The sequence below is a fragment of the Tinamus guttatus genome, unplaced genomic scaffold, assembly GCF_059628265.1.
Source record: "Tinamus guttatus ecotype Peru unplaced genomic scaffold, ASM5962826v1 Tinamus_guttatus_pri_ptg000172l, whole genome shotgun sequence".
NCBI lineage: Eukaryota > Metazoa > Chordata > Aves > Tinamiformes > Tinamidae > Tinamus > Tinamus guttatus.
In genome coordinates this window covers 75,109-98,574 of record NW_028288706.1, presented here as the reverse complement: position 1 = coordinate 98,574, position 23,466 = coordinate 75,109, and the positions used below count along the sequence as shown (strand labels likewise).

The following is a 23,466-nucleotide window of genomic DNA, read 5'->3' as shown; positions in this document are numbered from 1 at the left end:
CAGTTTGAGTTAGTTCAGGGCATATCCTTTTCTTTTGAGCATCTCCAAATGCTCAGCTATTATTACATTTCTCTCTGATTTTTCCTCTTCTCTCCCCTTGACTTCCCAGTCTTCTTTTGTCTGTCTTGCTCTCATTTCTTTTGTATGTGTGTCTGCAGGAGGCTTTTCCAGCAAAGCCTCATTCCGCTTTGCTGCCCGTCCCCCCTGCTCCCTTTTGGCTGCTGCGTTGTCTATCGTATTTGTTCCTCTCCTTATGCCTGCAACTGCCCATTTGCTAAGAGACTCTCTTTGGTGCATCAGTATTATTTTCACTTTCCTTGTCTCTATGACTTCCCTGCTACGCGCAGGAATGAATCCCAGGGCTGCTCTGCAGAACAGGCTGCAGTCTCCCATGGAGAAGCGGAGCAGGATGTTGGCTGAGCACTAGGGAGGTTCAGGGCAGCCCAGTGGCTCTCAGTGAACAAACTTCTTGACAAAAAGCAACCTAGGTGACCAGCACAACAAACTCTATAAGCGCAGAAAAATGTAAAAAAAAAAAAAAAACGGTGTTTGCATTTTTGCCTTCTCTCTCCACATTCATACCTGTGACCACAGTGTGTCAGCTCTTCGTGCACTGCCTTCCTGTCTGGGTGTAGTAGCTGCTTGCTGACGATTCCTTGATGTCTGAGTGAGGCGCGGGAGGCGCTCGCTGCAGTGAGCGCGCTGCAGTGCGCAGCCTGCGGCGGCAGCGATGCCAGCGCTGCTGTCACGGGCCGCACGCTCCAGCCGCTAACGCTCGCGAGCAGGGAAGGGGAAGGGCGGGAGACGACCCCAAAGCCCTTCCAGTGGGACATCCCGCCAAGCCGCGAGCTCCGACACCTGCAACAAGGGCCAGCTGCACAGGCGGAGGCAAAGGTTGAGGCAATGAGCAGAGGAAGGATGGAGGAAAGTCTTCATGGCGAGTGGGGCTGGCGGTGGGGATGTCCAACCTGTTGCTTCTAGCTATAAACTGATCCTGGTGCGGGGTGTCTGCTCCAGGCACAAGGATTTAACTCGGCATGGGAAATCAGCGATAACGTTGGTTGGGCTTTTTCTGATTAGACTTTCTTTCAAATGAAACCCTCTTTCCCACAGTATTCCAAACTATTTTGAATAATCTACTGGATTATTACCTGCTTCCAAAAAAAAAAAAAAAAAAACCAAAACTGGCATTTATCCAATTTCAGGGGGAAAAATGTCAAAGCACCAAATGGAAAGACTGCCAAACTGTTTCTGTTGAGTCTTAAACCTTGCAAGCTGCTCCCGACTAACCAGGGCTCCAGCTGTAGTTTGGCTTAGACACTGCCCTACAATATGGGTGCGAACTTTACCTTACCCCAATGTTCATTAGTTACAACTATTTCCCAAATATCATCTAAATATAGGTGAATTTACCCATCATTATTAAATTATGTATGGAGAAATCAGGATAAATGACCCACTAATTCACTTACTGCTATGATCATGCAGTTATGGAATTAATGTACATATAGTTTATCATCAGCTTTGCAAACCAATGGGACATTCTCAGATACCACATATTCAGACTAAAAATTAGTATGATTCAGACTGAAACAGGTAAATGTATCAAGCAAAGGTTTTCCTTTAGATCCTGAGAATCCAGTCCAGTGGGAATCTCTTTCTAAATATGAACCTTTCTTCAATATAGTTCAAGGTCTTTTGCTTAACTTACTTTGGGGCAATGGCCAAACGCCTTAGTAATCACAGCAGCGTTTTCCATGTGATGACTTAGCCTGGTGCAAGCACCTGAGTGGGAACGAGGGGCACTGTGCAGTCTGGGCAGCTGTGGAGAGAAACTGTCCGTGATTCCCCTGAAATTCCTAACTTAGACGAGGCTTTTAGCAAGAAGTGGCAGAACAGAAGTCAAAGATGATCTGGGGCTGGGAAACAAAACTCATTGCATCTTCATAAACGCTCAGCGAACCCAAACTCGGCAACATTTATCCTGCAAACTGCATGGTTGTAAGGGGAATGCCACCAAGCTCGCCTGGCACACGTTTTCTGGGATAACTTTCTGCATTACTGTTAAAGAGGTGATTGAATAAAAGTGTCCAAGTGAGAGACAAAACAAGCAAACAAAAAAAAGCAATTCTGGTTAACTGCAACTTATTTACAGCATTTTTGGAAGCTTTCCACAGCTGCAAGCCACTTTGGCACTGACAGCAGAAAAACTGGTGTTCTCAATACTCTTATCACACTGAAATCATGATGTTTTGACAGACTGAAGAATAAGAGTTGCCACAAGGGAAATTCGTGATAGTGGCATCTGAGAAGCACTGAAGTGTATCTGCTTCAGAGCAGAAGTTGGCAATGCAGCGCGAAACGGCTGAGACTTCCTTCCCGCGAGCGGCCCCGTCCGCGCTGGCGGCTGCCGCGCTGGTGACACGCAGCGGGGCAGGCACTGCCCTGCACACGAGCACGTGCAGCGGCAGCCGCAGCGGAGACGCATTTGGAAATAGGGATGTGTGGGAAAGGGCAGACAGCTATTTGGAGTGGAGGGCACGAGGGGAAGAGGCCTTCCTGAGCTGTGCCCGAGGGACAGCCGGGCAGCGCCGCGGGGCTGCCCGGGCTCTAGCTGCGCCGCGGAGCAGCCACTCGCCGAGTTCTGCAGCACTAGGGCCCAGCAGAAGCTTGTGGAGAAGTTTCATTGAACATAACACATTGAAAACATAACAGTTTTACTCCTGGAAAACTCTCCAACTTCAAACTTTAAAAAAAAAAAAAAAAAAACCTTTCTGAAATATGAAAAGGTCCTCTGCAATCTTCTCAAAGCAAAACCAGGCCCCGTTTGGCTCTAGTGAGTACCCACTACCTGTGTGCTCCCTGTTGGCAGCCCCAAGACCCTCGCTCGCTGCACAGCACCGTTCCTGCCCCCTCTGCCATGCCCGGCCCGGGGAGCAGAGCCTGGAGCCGGCAGTGGCCATGGTGAGGAAAGCAAAACCCCTTCATTCGCCTTTCCTCTCCCAGCAGTAAATCCGTTCCTGGCTCCGCAGAGCTCAGCTTCATTAATGAGCTGTGGAAAGCCAAGTGGCCTGGCAAACTGCGAGGATATTTAGCTCCCGCCAGATCCTGTGGGCATTGGGGGTGGCCCACTCGCTCCATCATAATAATCCTTTTTTCCCCTAACAACCCAGCTTCCTTCCTACATGACCGTAATCCTGTGCTTGATGCAATGGGAGTTGCTGTGTTGTCACGGATTGGGCACACGGCTTCCTTGCGTGGGATGCCAGGCGCCACGACAAGGTTCTTGGCCTGCAAACAGCTCCCAACACCTCCAATCGCAGAAGGGCTCTCGAAGAGCCGTCCTGCCCATGCAGAAATCAGGCTCTGCAGGTTGAGTGCACCTGTCCTTCTGAGCAAACGCCTCAGATGTGAGAATGACACATCACGATCACCTAATAAATTATGATATATCCTAAAGAAAAATGTCATCAGGCTGCAGTCTCTATTGCACTGGGACAAATAAACCACTGAATTGATATGGGGCAGGTACTGATATAAAGTGCTACATAAGTGGTTGTTAGCACGTGCTTTTAGATACATCTGAGAGAGAAAATGCTGCCCGGGTATGAAACTGTGACACCTGCTATTGGGAAAAGAGAGAAAAATGAGAAGAAAGTGTGAGCTTTGCAGGAATGCCCTCGTGGCAGGCCAGTGCAGCCCCAGGTCCTGCCGGTGTCCCCGCAGCTCCGCGGTGACCACGCTCAGCCTGGCTGGCCACACGTTTGCAGCGGCGCTTCTAGCTGGGTACCTGCACAAACAGAGGGACTCCGTTGCCATCACTGAGATTACCTTGGAATAAACTTCACGCTTTGGTTTGTATGTTACACCTGTGGCAAATTCAGTCTCTGTGTTGGTTCAAAGAGCCTTTTTGGTGCAAGAGTGAGCATGCACTGCTGCAGCCATTCCCCAGCGCTGAACCGCACCACTGTCTGGAGCACAGGTTTTACTACACCTTGTAGTAAACTGTACACAGTTTTGTTGCACTAGGTCTCATGACACGTCCTGTCTAATACTGGATAAGGACGTCAACACTGACCTGCTGGTTTGGGGTTCTCTCTAACACATGTCCATTTCCTTTAATGCAGATGCACCGCAGATGAATAACGTCCTCCCCACGTCTCCCCTCCTCCCGCAGATGGCACATCAGCACTCCTACCCCAGCCTGGGGCAGATCACGAACCCCTACGAGCAGCAGCCCCCGGGCAAGGAGCTCAACAAGTACGCCTCCCTGAAGGCCGTAGGTAAGTGCGCGGCGCGAGCGCTCCTGCCGCAGCACCTCCTGGCCAGCCCCGCGCCGCAAACCGCGCTGCCTCTCCGAGGGGCTTCTTCAAAGGAGGGATCGTGTCTCGCAGCTTTATGCTCTGACCTTGGGCTTGTTTTTCGTAGGGCAGTTTACTTTGGGATAAAAAGGTGATACTTAAGCATAATAACGTGAGAGATTAAACACTCCACTAGCAAAACAACAACAAAAACATCACCACCAACAAAAAGAAGCCTTCTACTCCCCTTGGCCCAACAGCACCTGTGTCATGTACTCGTTTTTTTGCTTTTAAGCTATTAACTTAAAACGTGTTTTTTGTGAATAGGCTACTGAGAAAGTAGGTGCTGCAGTCGCCCTGGGGGCAGCAGCAGCAGCAGTTGCTCTGTCTCTGAGCAATGTCCCTCACTTTGGGGGACTTTTTCCCCTTTTTAATTACTGATCTACATTAACACATTTAACAGATCAGCTACAATCAAAGCGAATCAAGAGCAGAAGGGATCAAGAACAATGTTTTAAAGGAATTTTGACATTCGATAATGTCCTGACTAGGAAATCGAATAGAACTAGAACTTGAATCTAGTAAAATTCTAGTATTTTAGAGTGCTTTAATAATCTGGGCACAGACATCATCCCTGGAAGATGCCGACAACTAGAGGTCTGGAACAGAAGTATGGGAAGGGAATAGAGTCCTTCGAAATTTAAGTAACCTCTAAACCACAGGCATGAAAAGTTATTTCTTTTTAATATGCCACACTGAAGCAGAGAGACATAAAGGACCTGAGTGGGATAGAGGAGGAAAGTCCCAAAAAACCCCTCAATTCCTCTGGACTTGCCACTCCTCTCCCCAGGAGAGACCCTAGCTGCTGAGCGCAGGTGCAGTGTGCTGCAGCACTGCAGGAACTGCTGCTACTGGGGATTTCTTTGGTATCATCAGCAACGCAGGAGGTAGCTGAAGTATGAAGGAGTCTTTTGGGCTTCCCAGGCAATGGAGAGATGGATGAAAGAGTGTTCTTAGCACTTCAGTAATATTTGAGTGTAAATTTATTTATAAAATTCACTTAATTAGAGATATTTCTTGGGTGTCTGAGTACAAGTTTTTAAAGCAGCTAGATGGTAGCAGTGCAGTTAAATCAACCTTGAAAGATTGTGCACTTCAGCTCCAGAAGTTCGATAATGCCTCTCAGAACCTGGAACTAAATTAAACATAACTTCCAGGGACATTTTCTTCCAGGAGGATTGCACCATCCTCCCATGCTTTCCTCTTATTGGTGAGCAACACTGTCACATTTTCATCCTGTAGATCTACCAGTCTGAGGCCATGTCAGCCAGGCTTTAAATTCAGGTGCATTTTCACAAGTGAAGCACAAAATCACTGCGTTGCCATTTCAACTTTATTTCAGAAAACTGTTGTGCACTGGCACCTTTCTTTTGGCCACAGAGAGTCACAATAAACACACAGTTTTATCAGCTTCCCCCCGCCAGGCCTGGGTGCCCCGAACGCCGCCCTCGCCTGCGCACCCCTACGCACACGGCAGTTGTTCCGCACGCCCAAGCAGCTGAGGTTTGTGCCCGGCTCCCACCCGCAGCCAGACCCCGCACTGGCCTCTTCGTGTTCACTTCCCGGGAGCTGGGAAAAGCAGCAGTTCCCACCTGGCAGATTTCACCTGTGAGCAGGTTTTCTGCAAACACACGCAGATCACATCCACCCTGCACTGCAGCCATGCCACAAGGCCAGAACCTTTTTCCACCGCGAAGGTTCAGCGCTGGGTTTACCAATCCACCAGCAGTTTCGTGAGTCCGTTTCCCTTTATGCTCATTGATAATTGCTCGAGGGTGGATGCAGTTACCCACAAAAGTAACTGGATAAGGAACGGATATTTTATTTCCCTGTGTGTTTGAAGCAATCCATGTTAATTTAAGTGTGGCTCACTCTACATGCTGCTGTTGCTAGGACGGAGTCTGCTCAGATCTCTTCTTTAATGGGGGGCAGGAGGTGGGTTATGCATTCCTATTGCTGTGTAGCAGCCAGAGTTCAAGTTTATCCATATCACCCAATGTAATATGGTCACAAGTGAGAAGAAGTTTCGCCAAGTGAAAAAGTGATACTCTACCACAGGCAGTATTAATTAATGTCCACACAGCTGCTTCCTTCTGAAGTGCAGATGTCCTAAAATCTTGGCTGGCTAGTTTTAGAAGGCACCTACTCGCCCTTCAGCGCCCGGCCGCTGTGCTAACCTGGGAGCCTTGGGAACCTCTGCTCTTGATCCTGCATGGAAGTCAGTCCTGAATGCTCAAGCATTTGTGAGCACAAGAGGCAAGCGGGCCCTTGCTATTCATGTGCCCTTGTTACTGAACACAACTGACTGGTATCATGGGCTGAGCCTGAGGAACCTACACTATCCTGTGCGTCTGACAAGTGGCCAATGACTACCAGCCAGTTTCATCTTTTACTAGCAGCTAGTGTTTATTTCTGAATAGTTTGAGCTCATTCTCGGTCCATCTTGGAGCGGGCCCATAAGTGCTTGGGGTGCCAGGTGCAGGCGAGCTGAGCTTTACTAGCTGCATTCCTCCCTGCAGCACAATTTCACTCTCCTCCTGCTTACACACATGCACCCCCATGGGACAGGCATTAGGAGGCAGAGGACCACCAAGAATTAAAGAATAAGCACTCCAGCTCCTCGCATCTCTAACCTACCTGACGGGTGCGCTCTTTGGGGCCATTTTGAGTTTCACTGAACCAGAGAATCTTCGGCCAAAAGAGCTAAATATCTCCCTGCCAAGGATCAGCAGAGACCATATCGGAGGGAGGAGGGCTCTAAAGCTCCCGAGAATGAGCGAGAATGAGCTCAGTCCCATCAGAAGTGGTCACTGAATGTTGTGCGGCAATAGAACACTCACTGTTTAGATATTTCCATTTTTTGGTCACCTGAGATGACATGATCCTGGTTTCCTTTGGTGCTTCTGAAGTATTTGATTATTTATGTGAAAAGTGCAGAAAATGTTTTTTTTCTGCATAAATTATTCTTATTTCCAGTTCATCAACTGTGTTTGTACTCCATGCTTAAATGGTTATTGCTCATTTAAGCAATCCTGACATGCCTAATGCTTCAAGTGGATTGAGATCATGTACCTGAACACCTTCATGAAATTCACATCCTAGGACATGCGAAATACGAAGGTAGCTCATCACTAATTTCTATTGCACATCGTTTGGACATTCATTCAGAAAGCATGAGCAGTCCAAATGGCAGTCTGCTAGCTGTAAGAGAGAGACTCCACGCTGTAGCTTAATGAAAGTTTCCTAGGACTGAAATTAGTGTCCCTGTCCCAAGGAGTTAGCTGTTTTCATTCACTCATTTAGGACAACGGTCCACAAACCTGGCACAGTAGAAGTTAATCGCCTTTTCTGACTTTCAGGTAATGCAAAATGGCAGATTTTCCTTAGAACTTTTAAAAAACAAATCAAAAAAGACAAGAGCAAATTTCCCCAAAGCTCCCTGACCTGAGCTTTGCAAGCCCTGCAGAACTGGGGCAATGACTTCTCAGCTGCTGGGGAGGTGCACCCACATGCATGTAAAATCTGAGAACAGAACTTATTTCACCATTTAATAAGATCTTTTGATTTCTTTTGTAAAATCTCATTACACACATGCACATGCAAACTTATGCAGACCTGACTGCATAACAGGAGATAACTCAGAGCTAGCTTAAGGTTCTGCCAAAAAAAAAAAAAAAAAACACAATGGATAGAATTCCTGCCCAAAACTAAGACCAGAAAGCCTTCCCTGATGCTGGGTGCTGTAGTCCTCTGTGAAAATTAGGTATGACCTAACTGACGATATAGTGGGGCAAGCAGGAGGATATAATTGGGAGCAGCCTCGCCATCACGTCTCGGAGTTTATGGCTCCCAGCGTTTCTTGAAGCTTTCGACTTCTTTGATCCCAAAGGAAAATGTTAGACTGTTCTCCAGCTCTGCTCCCAGCCACCAGACCCCGCAGTGAGCTGCTGTAAACATGACACTCGAAGGCTAAACAGCTCCTGTTCTGACTCCTGTTGCTGTGTAGAGCACAGCAGGGCCGCCACTGCAGTCGCTAACGTTGCCCTCAGAGAGGTGATGCTTGCCAGAAAGCTGTCCCGCTTGTCCTCAGGACCTAAAACAGAGGCACCCGCACGGGGAGGAAATCTAATCTGAGGGTGACAGAGCACTGGAACAGGCTGCCCAGAGAGGTTGTGGAGTCTCCTTCTCTGGAGATCTTCAAAACCCGCTTGGATGCAGTCCTGTGCCACGTGCTTTAGGTGTCCCTGCGTATGCAGGGGGGTTGGACTAGATGATCTCTAGAGGTCCCTTCCAACCCTAAGCATTCTATGATTCTATGATTCTATGATTCTAATGGTAACCACAAGGAGTTAACTTTGAGCCTTCCTAGCTAGTGTGACATTTGGGAGTGCTTGACAGGGTGTTTTCTCTTAAGGTCCAGATCTTCAATTTGCATACAAATGATTCCAACTTTGTGTTAATATAAGAGCTGTCTTAGGAGAATAAATGCGGCTTCCCAATTTCCTTGTGAGAAGCTGATACCGATCTCTGCATTGCTTCGTGCAGGCCACTGGGCTCCCTCTCAGGGGCCTCTCTGCAAAGACAGGAAGGGCTGGGAAGAAACACTGATTGGAAAAATGCTACTATGGAAACACACAACAGGGAAAAAGACCTGAACGTGCATTCATGGGGTGACGGCGTTGACGTATTAGAAAAACTAGAACTGCAGAGTTATTGGACACAATCTGTTTGTGCTACTTTACTTTCTTATATCAAACACACTGTTACACTGATGGAAAAAGACATGTTTCTTCAGAAGGCTTAGAAAGGAATTGTTTTTTCTTTTCAAAAAACTAAAGAAATCTTCAGCTATTACTTCCATAAGTAGTTGCACAAAAATGGATTAAAAATATGAGACTCAGGAATAGCTCACTGAATGAAATGCCTGGACAACAGGAACAGAATTACAGATGAAGGCATCGTTTGTCATCTCCTGAGGATGATTCAGTTAACTATTACATATATCTAGAGGTATGTTCAGTGTCTTGCCTAATGGTAGACTAGGCAACTTGCCTGTTCAACACTAAGGCTATAGATCTATCTTGACCAAATATGACATAAAATCTTGAGAGCTTTTTATTATTATTATTTATTTAATCCAATGTGGCCAGAGGATCTGGAACTTTTGGGTGTTCATTTGCCAAGCCTTTCACACACTAATTCCTCCCTCTGCTTCAGGCAGAGGTGAAACAATCCTAAGAACCCCTTGGTAGTAAACCTTGCTTTGGCCACCCCTGCTGGTGCTGGCCCCGCTCCCCAGGCAGATGAACCTCCCGTCTCACTCCAGTCACATCGCTCTGCCAAGTCTCCCCAGACTTCACACCCTACTCCCCTTGTGCAGACTTCCAAGACCTGTTCTTACTCCCATTGAATCATTTCACTGTTTGCTCCTTCATTTACCAAATCGGTTTCCGATAGGCACTCTGTCACAGATAAGGAAATCTGCTGCAGATTTTTGATCAAAATATCCCTCACTTTACAGTGCAGCACAGGACGTACCCCTTCCCGTGAACAGTAGCCACACTTCCATTATTTTAAGCCTTTTACCTGTGCAAACACTTAGTATCCCAAGCAAGATGAGCTGCACTGCTGATGTGCCACCCTTTAGCAAAAGACAAGGCTGGGAAAGGCAACTCTTCAGGGATATGTGGTTCTCAGCAGAAGCAAGGCCAGGGCTGCTGGGAGGACATTACAAACAATGTTTGTTTAAAAAGAGGTAGTTTTAACATCAAAATAAGATTCTGGTAAACACTCCCATCTATGTTGTCTCATTTTAAGACATTAGCAATGCATTCAGCTTGAGGGAAAACAGAAATCTGGCCTTCAGGGCAGTTTAGTTGGATTTTCTCTTGGGACCTAACTTAGACTCACATCTAGTGAACATGTTTTGACTCTGTGTAATCCCCTGCCTGGCTTTAACATGGATAGGAAATGTTATCATTCTTTATGATAGGGTCTATCGAATTCTCAATCAATTTTCCATGACAAAATGGCACGTTTAAAATGGGTGTCCAATTCCTGTGCTTGAAAGTGGCATTTTCTTCCACTAAAGTTCTCTAAGATGGGTGATTTCTAAACAGCTATTACCACTATGCATGTTAAAACTGTGAACATGAAGCAGCATTCACCAAAGAAGTTGTAAGAGTTCAGATTACAAACATGGAGGCCTAGAACAACAGTACGATGAGACCAGGTCCCTACTAAATTATATTAATCTCTCAGGTTTTGCTGCTGTGCTTTGCCAATGACAGTTTCCCTCAGGCAACACGCTGAGAGCAACCAGCTTTATCTCCACCTCCGGGGACGAGTGGTGGCCAGAGGGGGCAGCCCATAACATTTGCACCTTGTGTGTTCCCTTTGCCACCGCTCCCAGGCGGCCTCAGGCTCCGTTTCAGTCTGCGGCGCAGAGGTGTGACTACTCCGCGCTCGGGCTCCGCTTCAGTCTGCAGTGCAGACGTGAGCGACTGCTCCGCGCTCGGCCCCCGTTTCAGTCTGCAGCGCAGAGGTGTGACTACTCCGCACTCGGGCCCCATTTCAGGTTGCAGTGCAGACGTGAGCGACTGCTCCGCGCTCGGGCTCCGCTTCAGTCTGCAGTGTGGACGTGTGACTGCTCCGCTCTGGCCCTGCAGCACAGAGGCAGCTACTGTCCATGGAAGAGGGGGACGGGCCTAGATAGCATGAAAACATTTGTGATGATACATTAGTATGCTGCTACAACATGAAAAATGCCCATTAAAGTATCAGTTTCCCACTTATAATGACAACATTAAATTTTGAGCAAGTTAGCAAAGCTTTCTAGGCTAGGAAAGGTGCTACTGTGTCCGTTCACCTGCCGCTGCAGGAATCGCCCCCAAGAAGCAAGGTCGCTTCTGTGGCTGGACCTTGACAGGCTGGTGCTGCTGGTTCCCCCTTCTCGGCGATGCTCCCGATTCCAGTTCCCGGCGGGAAAGGACAGGGGCAGCTGAGCAGAATGCACATGGCAGAAGTCCTGTGTGTGTTTGAGCACTGAACATGGAGTTAAGAACACTGCTGTACCGCTTCTTCCCCGACTGTCTGCAGCAGGCAGGGCTCTGCTCATAAGAGGCATTAGATCCGCTTTGGCTTTGGGTGTTCCTGGTTTGTGTGAAAATCTCATGAAACAGATTTTCCTCTGAAAGGGCAAGTTTGGCAATTGCCAGGGAACTTTTCATTTTTTCAGTTCGATGCATCTCTGCTGGCACAAAAGGGCTTAGAAACTGCTGACAATTACGCATAAGCTGAAGACTTTCATAATAAGAATTCTCCAAGAGCAAGAAAAAGGACAACAAATAAAACAAAATTGAATCTGTGTAAATACAGCTATGGATGTACTTTTTAATTTTCTTGCCGTCACATAATTATGCACTCTTAAAAGAGAGTCTTTCTCATAGAAATTATCGAAAAAGTAATCTAAAAGAATTTCCACAGTTATTTTTTAAAAGAAATTGGCTTGAATACAGAACAATGAAAAATCTTTAAAATTACAGCAGTAATATAAAACAGTCATTACACTGCTGTGACTTTTTTTCAATTAAGCAGAACCACTCAGAAGTGCTGAGGTCCACATCCCATATTCAGGAATAATTGTGCACATGTGCTAGGCTGCCCATGGAAAGACACAGAAATGCAGCTTGCTTTCAGAACTGCAACTTGTCTTTACCCTGCAAGCTGCAATCAGAGACCCGAACGGGGTCTGCCGTGTCCTCATGCAGCTTTGCAGGACAGTGCAACCTGGAGCCAGTTTGGATACACGTTAAAGGAGTTACAAGCAGCGGTATACTAAACAAAACGAGAGTTCGATAAAAAATCTGAAAACGCAGCATTGAAACGCAGCACACGGGAGAGTGCTAATGGTCAGGAGAACAACAGGTCAGAAATGAGGCTTAGGCCGAGAGTCACGATCCTGACCACTTAGTGCGGCCAGGAACAGAACAGCTTCTCCAGTTGATGCTACACAAGAGAAATGGTCAATTCTGGGGGCAGCCGAGCCTGTGTTTTTAAATGCTGAACGGCACTGCAGAGCACAGCAGGGCTCTGCCTTGTGCTCCGCGCAGCACGGAGCAGCTGCCCGGCACACGCGCGCGCATGGAGGCCCAGGCCGTCCCGGGCTGCCCGGCACACGCGCGCATGGAGGCCCAGGCCGGCAAACGGATGATCCTCGCCCAACCAAAAGCATGACACACAATTTCACATTATTTTTAGTTTAAAATATATTGCTGTAACCTTTTGATACGATCAGAGTTTCACCAAGTGAAATGTTAAAAACTACTCATTAGAAAAGCAAACATATTTAAGAGATGGATGAAGTGGAAGAAACCTTTTAAATAGATCTGGTAAAATGTTAACCTCCTCAGCTTTGGACAGCGTTTTCAGAGAGCCACCCGAACCCTCATCTCCTATAATCACTTTATGCGGCAGTCATGCTTTACTGAGAAGTAAGCAGGACACTATGACTGATTAGACAGTTTCTATTTCAAAAGGCCAAATTTCTTGGTGTATATAAGGTTTCCAGTAAAACTCATACGGATAAATATGTCTAAATAAGATAAAATTAAATAAATATTTACTAGCAGAAGTTTTCATGTTTATTTGCCATTGTAGTTGTCATGGAATAACACGATCTTACAGGCCTCTAGGAAAAAAATAATGGAAAAACAGATTTACAATTACAGGACAGCCACTAGCTTATATTTTCAAAGAAAACTCTGAGATCTATATACACTATTCGCTTTGACTTCTTTTACAGTTTCATCTACTGGTTCAAGCAAAGAACTGGCACTCTTATTTCCTTCTCAAGTTTATCATTCATTGCACAATACTGAAATAGCAACTTAATATCCTGATGCTTGACTTTTTAATATTAAATCGCCCGAGGATATAGCAAAAATAGTGTGATCTTGATCTATCTATGTGCATGTAACGGATTTCAGGTCTTCTCAAAAAACCCTACAATTTTAAAATGAGTTTAGCCACAGGCAGCCACTGTTTGTCTCCACGTTGCCAGAACGCGCCGATTCCGGGGCTCGGCAGCGCTCTGCTCGCGCGGGCGCTCTCAGCGTCCTGGTGCCGCTGCTCTCCATCCATGTCAGCTCCAGCGCAGGTGCACGGGACCAAACCCACCCTGCTGCAAAATGAGCTTCCCAACACCTGCAGCCTAATGCCAGGGAAGTAGGGCAGCGTCCATTGGACAAGTGGTTTCACGTATCCAGACAGAACCTGCTCAGTCTTATGAAGTAAATAAATGTTTGTAAAGAGAAAAAAATAGCGCCTCCAAGGGCATGTTTTTGGAGATTACATTAGAAGAGGAGTGCCTCTCTTTGCGGACACACGGCACTCATGTTCTGGGGAAATGCAGCCCGAGTGTGAGCAGCGCTCGTGCCATGTGGGGCCTGAGGAGTTGGCCCCATCCTGGTAGCCGCAGGCAGCAGCAGCAGCCTTCCTTGCCTGTGCTCCCAGGACAAGGAGCACGTTGCCGAGATCGGAGGCTCTAGTCACGAAATCTACTTATATCCACATTCTGAGACATTCCTAATGTATTTCAACATCCAGAAATATCCTCTGGCCTTATCAAACATTCAGAAACTGGCAAAAAAGTAATCAATACAAAGGAAGAAATGCTTGGGCCTACATAGTTATGTTTTTTCATTGCCTGTATCGTGAAAGTAGAATTTTGTTTTACTGGAAAACAAAATGGAGCCTTGTGTTTGGAGGTGAACGAGCTCCTTTCGAACAACATCCAGAGAAGCAAAGGCTGAGGTGCTTTTTCATGCTTGGTCTCGCTCCAGATCACTATGAGAAATGTGCAAGTAGATAAAAGTGGTAGAACAGGCTAGGAGACAAATAGCAAAGCCACAGACAGTAAGCTCCACAGAAATTATGAAATAAATTTATGTCCAATTCTGATCATTATCTATTTTTCTTTGTTTAATACCTGTCAGTAATAAGGAATAAAAACCATGAGAAAGAATCCACAGAACATAACATGCTATCTTCCTTTTTGGGGCTTCTCAGATAAAGACAAACTGGTAGAATTTGGGGGAAAGAAAGGAAAATACTTACGTCAGAAGTGTACGCACTGTGGCCTAACACCTGAACTTGGGTTTTGCAGAGCTTGATGGAAAAGCAAAGAGAGGGGCATGCAAAAACTATTCCACATGTTTTCTGCCCTTTGCTGGAGTTCAGGGTGACTTCGAGCAGCTCTCCCTTCCATGGGAGCAGCCACGAGGGCACCGCGGGCCTCGCTCCACGGCCCCGGCGCGTCGCGTGGCGCTGCTGCAGCTGCGGGAGCAGTGCCGGGGCTGCCTCCGCACCTCGCTCTGCTCCGCTCTCCAGCCGCCCTCCTGCTCGGCAAATCCAAACAAATTCTGTTCTGTTCCCTGAGGCCTGCTGAACCGCCTAATCAAAAAGCAGGTCAGCAGTGACTTGTTTTACTTGATGAGACATAAGTAACACCAGAAAGGTATTTGAATATATTATTATTTGACTGTATTGTCTTAGGGAGCAAAGGAAGAAGCAACATGCAGTCAGAAGTGATCGACAACCTCCCCACCAAAGCCAGTGCCCTAATAGTTCCCAGGGAGAAATGTCTAGTGCTGTCTTTGAGCCAGGCTCTTTTAGCTTGGATCTTTTCTTGAGTTTTAACTGCTTAGAAGTAGAAATGCAAAGTTCTCCTCACTTTGGGGAAGCACATTAAAATCTAAGCAAAGACATAGCTGTGCAAGTCAAGCCTTATTAAAAAAACATTAAAAATTACATAGAGATAACTTTGCTATGACACAGAAAACACCCACAAATACGTAGCTAATGTGTTGCAGGTTTCACTTGACTCTGAAAACACCCACAAATAGGTAGGCAGTGTGTGGCAGCTGATACCTGCTGTATCAGTGCAGTGATTTCATTGCTGTCTTGTTCTCAGCCCTTTCATTTGCCTGCTGTTTGTATCTCCAGGCCCAAATGGGGAAGGCAATCCCTTTGTGGCTGGAATAAAGCTCTGGGTTTCAGAGTGGTCCTTAAAATATGTTCAAATAACAGCCAGTTCTGTGAAACCTGAACTGAGAAATGGGGTTTCCTATATGTGTGTATCCTCTGGCTGACCGCAGGCTCCCATTGAAGTTATTTTTGAGTTCAGAGCTCACTCTGGCAATTCTCTCACATGTGGGAGGTCTCTTTTCACTCCGTACTTTCACGAAACTGCCAGGACAGAAATGTCTTTTTGGAGTCTTCACCTCTATCATAGCTCTAAGAAGTGGTCCAAGGATGCAGAGCTGTTTTCTGGACCAACAAAGATAAGAGGATTGTCACTGTACTTTTGCTGAGGAAAGAGTGAAAAATGTTGCTTCGGGATTATCCCAAAACCTCCTTATAGAGTTTTACTTCCCATACAGAAATACTTGTAACTGCAAAATTTTACAAGGAACCATTTTAGCGTAAGCATTTTGCCTATGAGAGGCATGCAGAGAAAGCCTCACGCCTGCTGTGCCCGGCGTGTCTCCACGGCCACCGTGAAGGCCGCTTCGGCCGGGCTCACAGCGCCTCTCGCTGCCTGAGGGGCTCTGGCGACTGATTCTCAGTGAAGACTGCACCCGTGGTATTTAGACAGCAAGCGATTCGCTAGCTTATTTACCTTTGTTATGTAATTGCGGATTAAGAACAAGTGTGTGAAACTCTCGATTTGTGCATGGATGAACATCAGAGAAAGATCAAAGCCTGGCTCTGTCAGTGACAAATTTAGGCAGGATGGGGAAACTCGAACCAAAAATATGCCATCGCTAGCTCTCTCATTTCTGGCTAGTTAACCTGAAGGTGCTGAATTCACTGAATTTTTCCCTGAGGTCCCTATTATCCCAAGCAGCTTAGTAGCCATCTCCTTTCTAAATCCAAAGGCTACTGAGGAGTGAGGCAGAGGTCTGCACGTGAGGAGTCCCAACTGGACACTGATGCAGCCAAGATCACAAAGCAAACAGTTACGGTCACTTCTTTAGGACATCGCTGCATTCAGACATAAGTGAGTAGTGGTGGGATCAGCCTTCTAGATAACCGGTCCACAGCTCTGTTCTTCTTCCGACTCAGTGAGATGTAAATCTACCGTCTCTACAGCAGCCCCATTTCTACCATGATTGTTCCCACCTAGATTCGTATCTTTGACCTTGTGTCACTGAGCCAAAATAAAATCAAAATTTATCAGACCCGGACAAGAAACCTCTCCTCAGGTGCGCAGTTGAGGCACTCAGTTGGGAAGGAGTCCTGCTCTGGAGCCTTAGGCCATTTCTACACTTTCTTGGTTAGATATTTCATGCACAGCAGGAGCAAAGGCCCAAGATTTCCTCCCTCCCAAGCCCAAGCTCTCAAATCATATTTGGGCTTAGCAAATGTTCACATCTCAACCATTTTTCTAGACAAAAAGCCACAACAGTAACTATGTGCATGTGAATTACCTTAAAGGAGTAAAACCTTACACAAGTACCAAAAGAGGGCCCATTTATATGATTAGCTGCCAAGAGCGGCTGGAGGGAGCACAGAGGGGAGCGCTCTGAGTTACAGCCCTTGTTCCACCATTTGGCAATTCTGTAATTCTAATTCTTTACTCCTCTTGCAAAAAGGACAGTGCTATCGTTAAATCCTATTTTCCTGATTTATAAACAGAAGGCACTTTACTGTAGTGTTGCTCATCCGAAAACAGCATACTCTACAAACAGCAGTTAATCTTCATAATACCTAACGACCTCCTCCAATGTATTAACAGCTCATTTTACAGCTGGTGAAACCAGGGTAGAGAAAGGGTCAGTCACATAACCAAGGCCACACAATAACTCATCCTGTAACTCCAAAACACCTCTTTCCATGCGTAATGTCCACAAAATACTCATAGGGACCGGTTCAGAAGGAAAATGAACCTCCCGATATTTACATGGAATTTTTAAAGTAGCTGACATCAAGATACTTCCAACATGCTTTTCTTGGTAAAATAGTTGTTGCAAAACCACGCTCAACTTTGCATCTTCTTGATCTTTTCTGGATTGGAAAATTACAAAAGATTCAAATGTTTCTGCACTATATTAGCGGCAGGTTATTTGCACTGGGCTTGTATTTGCACAGTGGTCTTGTAGCAATCCTAATGCAGTCAATATGCAAAAAGTAATCGTGGTAGGTTTGGAGGTCTGGGCAACAGCGAGCGTCGGACAAACGGAGCCCATGGCCGTGGCAGGCAGAGGGGCAAGGCGCGAGTGAGGGAAGCAGTTTGGGCCATTTTGAGGCCTTTTTGAGCTAGGCTTACAAAAGATTAAAATGTCATTAGAAAAGACAGGCAATACAAGTAACTGCAATATCTTTTTTAGCCCACTATCTAAATAACCATGTATCACAACCATTATTTTTCTAAACATAGGACATGCTTAGGTTTAGGTTAGGTTAGGTTAGGTTTTAACTGATCATCAAAGATCTTGGTTATATGAGAGAAACTGCTGCAGTGCAACTAAAGAGATCAAATTAACAGCACAAACTTACAATTTTACTCCGTGCTTACATGAGATTAGCTTAGTTTTTAATTTTCTAATGCAAATTAAACCAATTTAAACATGAAATAGGCAGACAAATGTGTTCATATTAGGAGCTGGACATGATTAACTATGCTGAATTTAAATCACCCAGGCTAGCATGACTTTTTATATATAGGCATGGTCTAAGTCACAGGATAGCAGAACTGCTCCCCTAACTGGCTGGCCTGTAGATGCCTTTGATGTGAGAGTTTATCCAAGTAAATATTGGCTGTATATTCACAATGCCTTTTTTGCATCTTTTTTTCCTGAATTGACTTTTGATAGCACAAATCTTCATCAGAAATTAGCAACAGAGATAGTATTTCACCCTCATTTCTATTAAAATAATGTGTAAGACTGTTTTGCAGCATTGGGGGATTAATAAGAGCTTAAGTAGGACAATCCAATTTTAGAACTGGAAGAAGTTCTTCCAAGGAGAAGTAGATATAAGTTCTTCATTATTTGGATGATAAATTTCTAAATGAAAGAAACCACCCCAAGGAGCAAAACCACCCCAACCAGGAGCAAAACTTCGGAAGTCCTCTTTGTAATAGATGAGGTCTCTCAGCAACAGCACATCTTGCACTGAGGTTAGGACACACTATTACCTACAGGCTGCCGCTTGTTGAAAAGGGAAGGGAAGATGCATTCTTTATTACACCCCTATGTTATAGAGAAGAATTCACTCACCAATTAAAAAAACGAGAAACAGATGGAGACAGATAAGGCATATAGAGCATTTTACAGCATAAGCTCCTTGAAGAGCTATTTCAGTTCATCTGAGGGGAAACATCTCTTTAATGACAATTTTACAGATTTAAGAATGAGCCCAATTGCACAGTCATTACACCAAGGCTTCCCGGAGATGCTACCCAGGCACTGCTCCAGGTAGCGCTCCCGTGCCGAGGGGCAGCACAAGAAGCCCTGTTTTGAAAGTCAGCATGGTGCTGAGGTAAAGTCACTGCTCACAGGGTGATCCAGGTCTGAGGGCAAGAGAAGAAACGAAGAGGGACAACAAGCAAGGCCAGGGTATGACCCGGAAAGCTCCTCACCAGGACAGCGCGCAGCACTGAGCTGTGCAGCCAGCGGGACACCAAGGCTTCGCGGGAAGCCTCTTGTCATGTAGTTTCAGTGAAAATGGATGGACCTAGCTGGGCCACCCCAAAAGTCAAATTCCAGATTTTGCAAGGAGGAAAAGAGATATATCTCTCTTCACATATATGACAAGCTTCTGAAAGATTAAATTGAGTTATGCTTCCCTTAAGGCCCTAACACGCACCCTCAAGGTTGAAATGAGGTGCTCAGAAGCCTACAGCTTCCCAAGCACAGCCCAAACTCCTAAGCAAGGCCAAATATCTGCCAGCAATAACAAACAACAGCCTAACATCAACAAACCCATTCACTGCAAAACACCCAGGAAACAGCAAAGGCCAAACTCCTGATTTGAGAACTGCAAAGCAGTATTTTCTGTTGGGGTGTTGCTCTTGTTTTTTAGAGGCACTAGACCCAGAAAATGCACTAACCTCCGGCAACCTGAAGTATTTTCAGTCCCATGAAGCACCAGTGAACTTTCCACTATCTAGAAGAACTGGTCCCATTCTCCATCCCGGCCCCAGGTATTTTGCAGCAGGAAGTGCCCAATTTCTTACACAGCTGGACCTCGCAACCAGCTGATTAAACCCCCATGTCACCCTTGCACTTAAAGGGATGTGCTCTGATACCTTCCCAGGACACCCTGTATTTCTGACAAAGTTTGTATGCGTGTAAACATGTTCTCACCTTCCTGCTCTGCCTGAGTGGCTGAATGGTGTGGAGGTGCCTTTATTGCTTGGGCATCCAAAGTGGCTCGCAGAGGCCCTTCTGAACGTTGCCTCCAACTCAACTGCAGCGCACATGAAGTAAGGCTCTTCGGGCGCTGCCCTAGAATAATAAATGTCGACAGACCTGAGTGCTTTGAGACAAGGACGGGGTTTTGTTAAAGGGCAGCAGGCCTGGCCAGCACGTACACAGGCACCTCGCATCATATTATCCAAAAAGATATAAGCAATAGAAAGAAAATAAATGGTGTGGGGGTGGATTTTTTCTACTGATATATCTGTAATTCTCTCTGTAACCCTACACAACCTGTTGTATACTGACTGGTTTTTAATATTTTCTGCATCCCACTAACTTTCTCCTCGTTGTTCCTATCCCTTCTGAACCCAAACAGCTGACAAGGTCAACGATGACTTCTACGCCAAGCGCCGGCACCTTGCTGAACTGGCTGCCAAGGGGAGCCTGCCGCTCCACCCGGTGCGCGTGGAGGACGACAGAACGTACACGGCCGACAGCGGCACGGCCAAGCAGAACGGCCAGAAATCCAAAGTCACCAAGCTCCCCACGCACCCGCTAGCCTACAACTCCCACTACAAGACCTGGGATCCCAACTACCAGTCTCTTAGACGGCAAGCGTACACGAGCAGGGGCAGGCACGGCATAGGAGACGCGACGTTGACCGACCCCCTGACGACTCGCAGCCAGCACTACTTGGGCCCACAGCCATACTTCATAACCAACAGCAAGACAGAAGTAACTGTTTGAGGTTTTTTTCCTTTTTTTTTTTAAATGAAATCCTTCAAAATCACACACAAATACACACATGACACAAACACAACTGAATGAGGCAAAAAATAAATTTAAAAATAAAAAGAAAAAAAAAGGAAAAGGAAGGAAAGAAGAAAAGAGGAACTTCCACTTGGACATTCCCAGTACGCAGCTGAGCGTAGGCCGACGAGGGGGTTAATACCATGCAGCAATACACACTGAAGGTTGAATTACAAACTCCATTTGTATTTCACAATGGAACACAAACCCTTGTTACTAAATTTTTTTACTTGAAACTAAAATCCATGATGAGAAGTAGCACAATCTAGAGAAACTTTATGTCTGCTTAAACATTTACATTATGTTCCTGCCTTGAGACAGAGGAAGAACGAGAGAGAACAATATACTGTAATATATTGTTCCTGTGAGGTATTTTGTATAAAACCTAATAATCATTAGACCTGTGAAAGGCCAAGAGTGAACGTCTTGGTTCAACCCTAACGTCTATTATTGTCCTTTCATACCATCCTATAGGAAGCGCAAAAAATATATATAAAATAGGGGACAAAAAGACTTTTTCACATGAAATTTATGAAGACTGTTATGATTGAGAGCATATGGGACCTTTCTGTCTGAGAGGGATTTCCGAGGGATGATAACAGACAGTGAAGATTTTATTTTGGTTTACTTTGTTTGATTTGCAGTTTTTGGCAACCTCCGAAATAAGAAGAGACATATCCCATGGCACAGAAAGCTGCGGGGGGAATAAGGGCATCAGAATATTCCCTCTCAGTCCTCCTGTTTTCAGGCAGACGGTAACAATTCTCACTTTGCAGACTGGTGGGACTTTTTCTCACCTAAATGTTTTGCCTATCTTCAACTGCTTCAGAAGAAAATAAGCGTGGGTGGTGCCTTTACTGTATTACTATTGTTCAATGACAGTCTTGTTTCTCCAAGTGACCCCTCTGTTCCTTTAAGCTATTTCCTCATGTTTTGCTGAGGCTGATGAGGGTTCAGCCCTATTCGACCTCCTCTGTTTGTCCAGAAGGGAAACTGGACTCCACCTCCATGCAGTGGTTGCACAGTCAGGACTATTTAGTTAGCCCCTCCATTTTCCCAATTTAACCTTTTCCCCTATAGTCTCTCATTTTGTATTTGCTTTTAGCCATGGCAGTTCTCCTCTGTAGTTCAACTACGTGTTATGTGGTATATTGTCTGCCCCGTTTGGCTTTCTATAGTGGTGTTCCCCCCTTGGTGGGCTATTTGGTGGACAAGGCTCCTAGAGCAGCTCAGACATCGAAGAGATCTGGGTTCCAATAAACAACCCAGTGGCCTGGTGGCCGTGCCTGGGGCTCTGAGGAGCCGAACACCGTGCTTGTAGGAGGAGAACCAGCCTGGAAGCGGGCACTTGTAGCAGCCGAGCAGGCCCGGAGCTGCCAGGCTTCCGCACAGCCGCAAGGAGCCAGTGCCGGGAGGGGAAGGCACTGCTGCAGCAGCCGGATGCCAGACAACACACACAGTCTTGCACTTAAATTCCTGCCCTTCCCCCAAAGCAAGCAATTTGGCTAACTCCTAATTAGCTATTTTACTACAGTTGCATTCTCACCAGCTGTCAGTTCTTGTCAGATTAGGTTTGGAAGAGCATACAGGGAGGAGTGAGAGCTGTTATGTTGCAAGAAGATTTGGAAGTGGCATTTCTTACTGTACTCAGCTGGCTGTGGCAATGTTTTGTCTTAGTCGGAAGGATGGGAGGGCTCAGAAGTTGAAATGGGCTTGAGAGGAGAGACTGCTTTTCTAGGTATCTCCAGATTGATTTGCCTCCTGAGAGCACCGGCATCTCTCCATATACTAAATTCTATGATCATATTTAAGACTATGAGAACTGGACAAAGCCCACGGGACAAATACTTTGCACACAACCCAGATTCGCCATTATCTTACTTTTATTCCTTTAATCTTTATCGCCTTCACAACTGGCTGACTTAATTTGACCCTTTATGGAATGTTGCTGTTAATCCATATGCTTTAGATACACATTACAGCTGCACTCTAATTCACACAGGTTTCGTGTAACTTGAGCATATTTTATGTGGAAATATTTTAGTAACTGTATGTTCTGTAAGTAAACCCGTGTTAATACTTGTTAACTACAGAGTTTATGATACCAATAATACTTCCTACAATAAAATGTTTGTTTGTTTTTTAAGAATGTTTATTTGTAAACATATGTATTCACTATATTAATATGAATTTCTTACCTGGCAATAAAATTGATTCTATGTGAATCCAAATTGCTGACTTATTTCTAAGCTTTTGTCATTGGGCCAATTTTTTGCAGGCTGAGCTTCTACAGCCTTGTCTTGCAGCCAGTATGGTTCGTATCACCAAAATCCATTATTTGGCTCAGACCTGGTAGCACGGGAGATTCCTTTGAAAGCAGCTGCATTGGTATGTTTAACATACGCAGTGTATGTATAAAATGTATGTATGCCTTGCAAAGTTCCACGTGCACCGTAAGCCTCCAAGCACCCCACACAACTTGCATCACTTCATCAGCTAATTGCAGCTTCTGGAGGATTGAGGAGAGGGCAGGAGGGAAGCATGCCCAGGGCCAAATCCTGGCCCTAACAAATGGGCTGGATCCCCTCACTGGAACTACCCAGGAAGCCCAGAGGAAATCCTGGTGCATCTCTCTACCAGGTTTTTCTCCATTCATTGCAGCAAAGCCTGTGCACAACATCTGTGAACTGATTCAGTTGGAACAGAAAGGTCTTTTACAGGCTTTCGGTACTGTTAATGGCTCATAAACTTGACAGTGAACAGACCCTGCAAAAGGCGAGTACTTGAGTAGCTGCTTCTCTTTGCTCTGCTGCAGTGATGGTGGAGGAAGCTGGAAGGCAGGGAAGCCGGTATCCTGCTTCAGCAGGCAG

At 45.8% G+C, this 23,466-nt stretch overlaps 1 protein-coding gene across 1 annotated transcript in view; it reads left to right on the top strand.

Annotated features, from left to right (window-relative positions):
* Positions 1-22,827, top strand: part of SHISA9 (shisa family member 9) — a 152,858-nt gene extending 130,031 nt beyond the window's left edge. The window contains exons 3-4 of the mRNA XM_088523057.1: positions 4,128-4,283; positions 20,163-22,827. Of these exons, the coding sequence (XP_088379183.1) occupies positions 4,128-4,283; positions 20,163-20,533 (527 nt within the window). The 3' untranslated portion in view covers positions 20,534-22,827. The remainder of the gene's footprint in view (positions 1-4,127; positions 4,284-20,162) is intronic.
* The last annotated feature ends 639 nt before the right edge of the window (positions 22,828-23,466 follow it).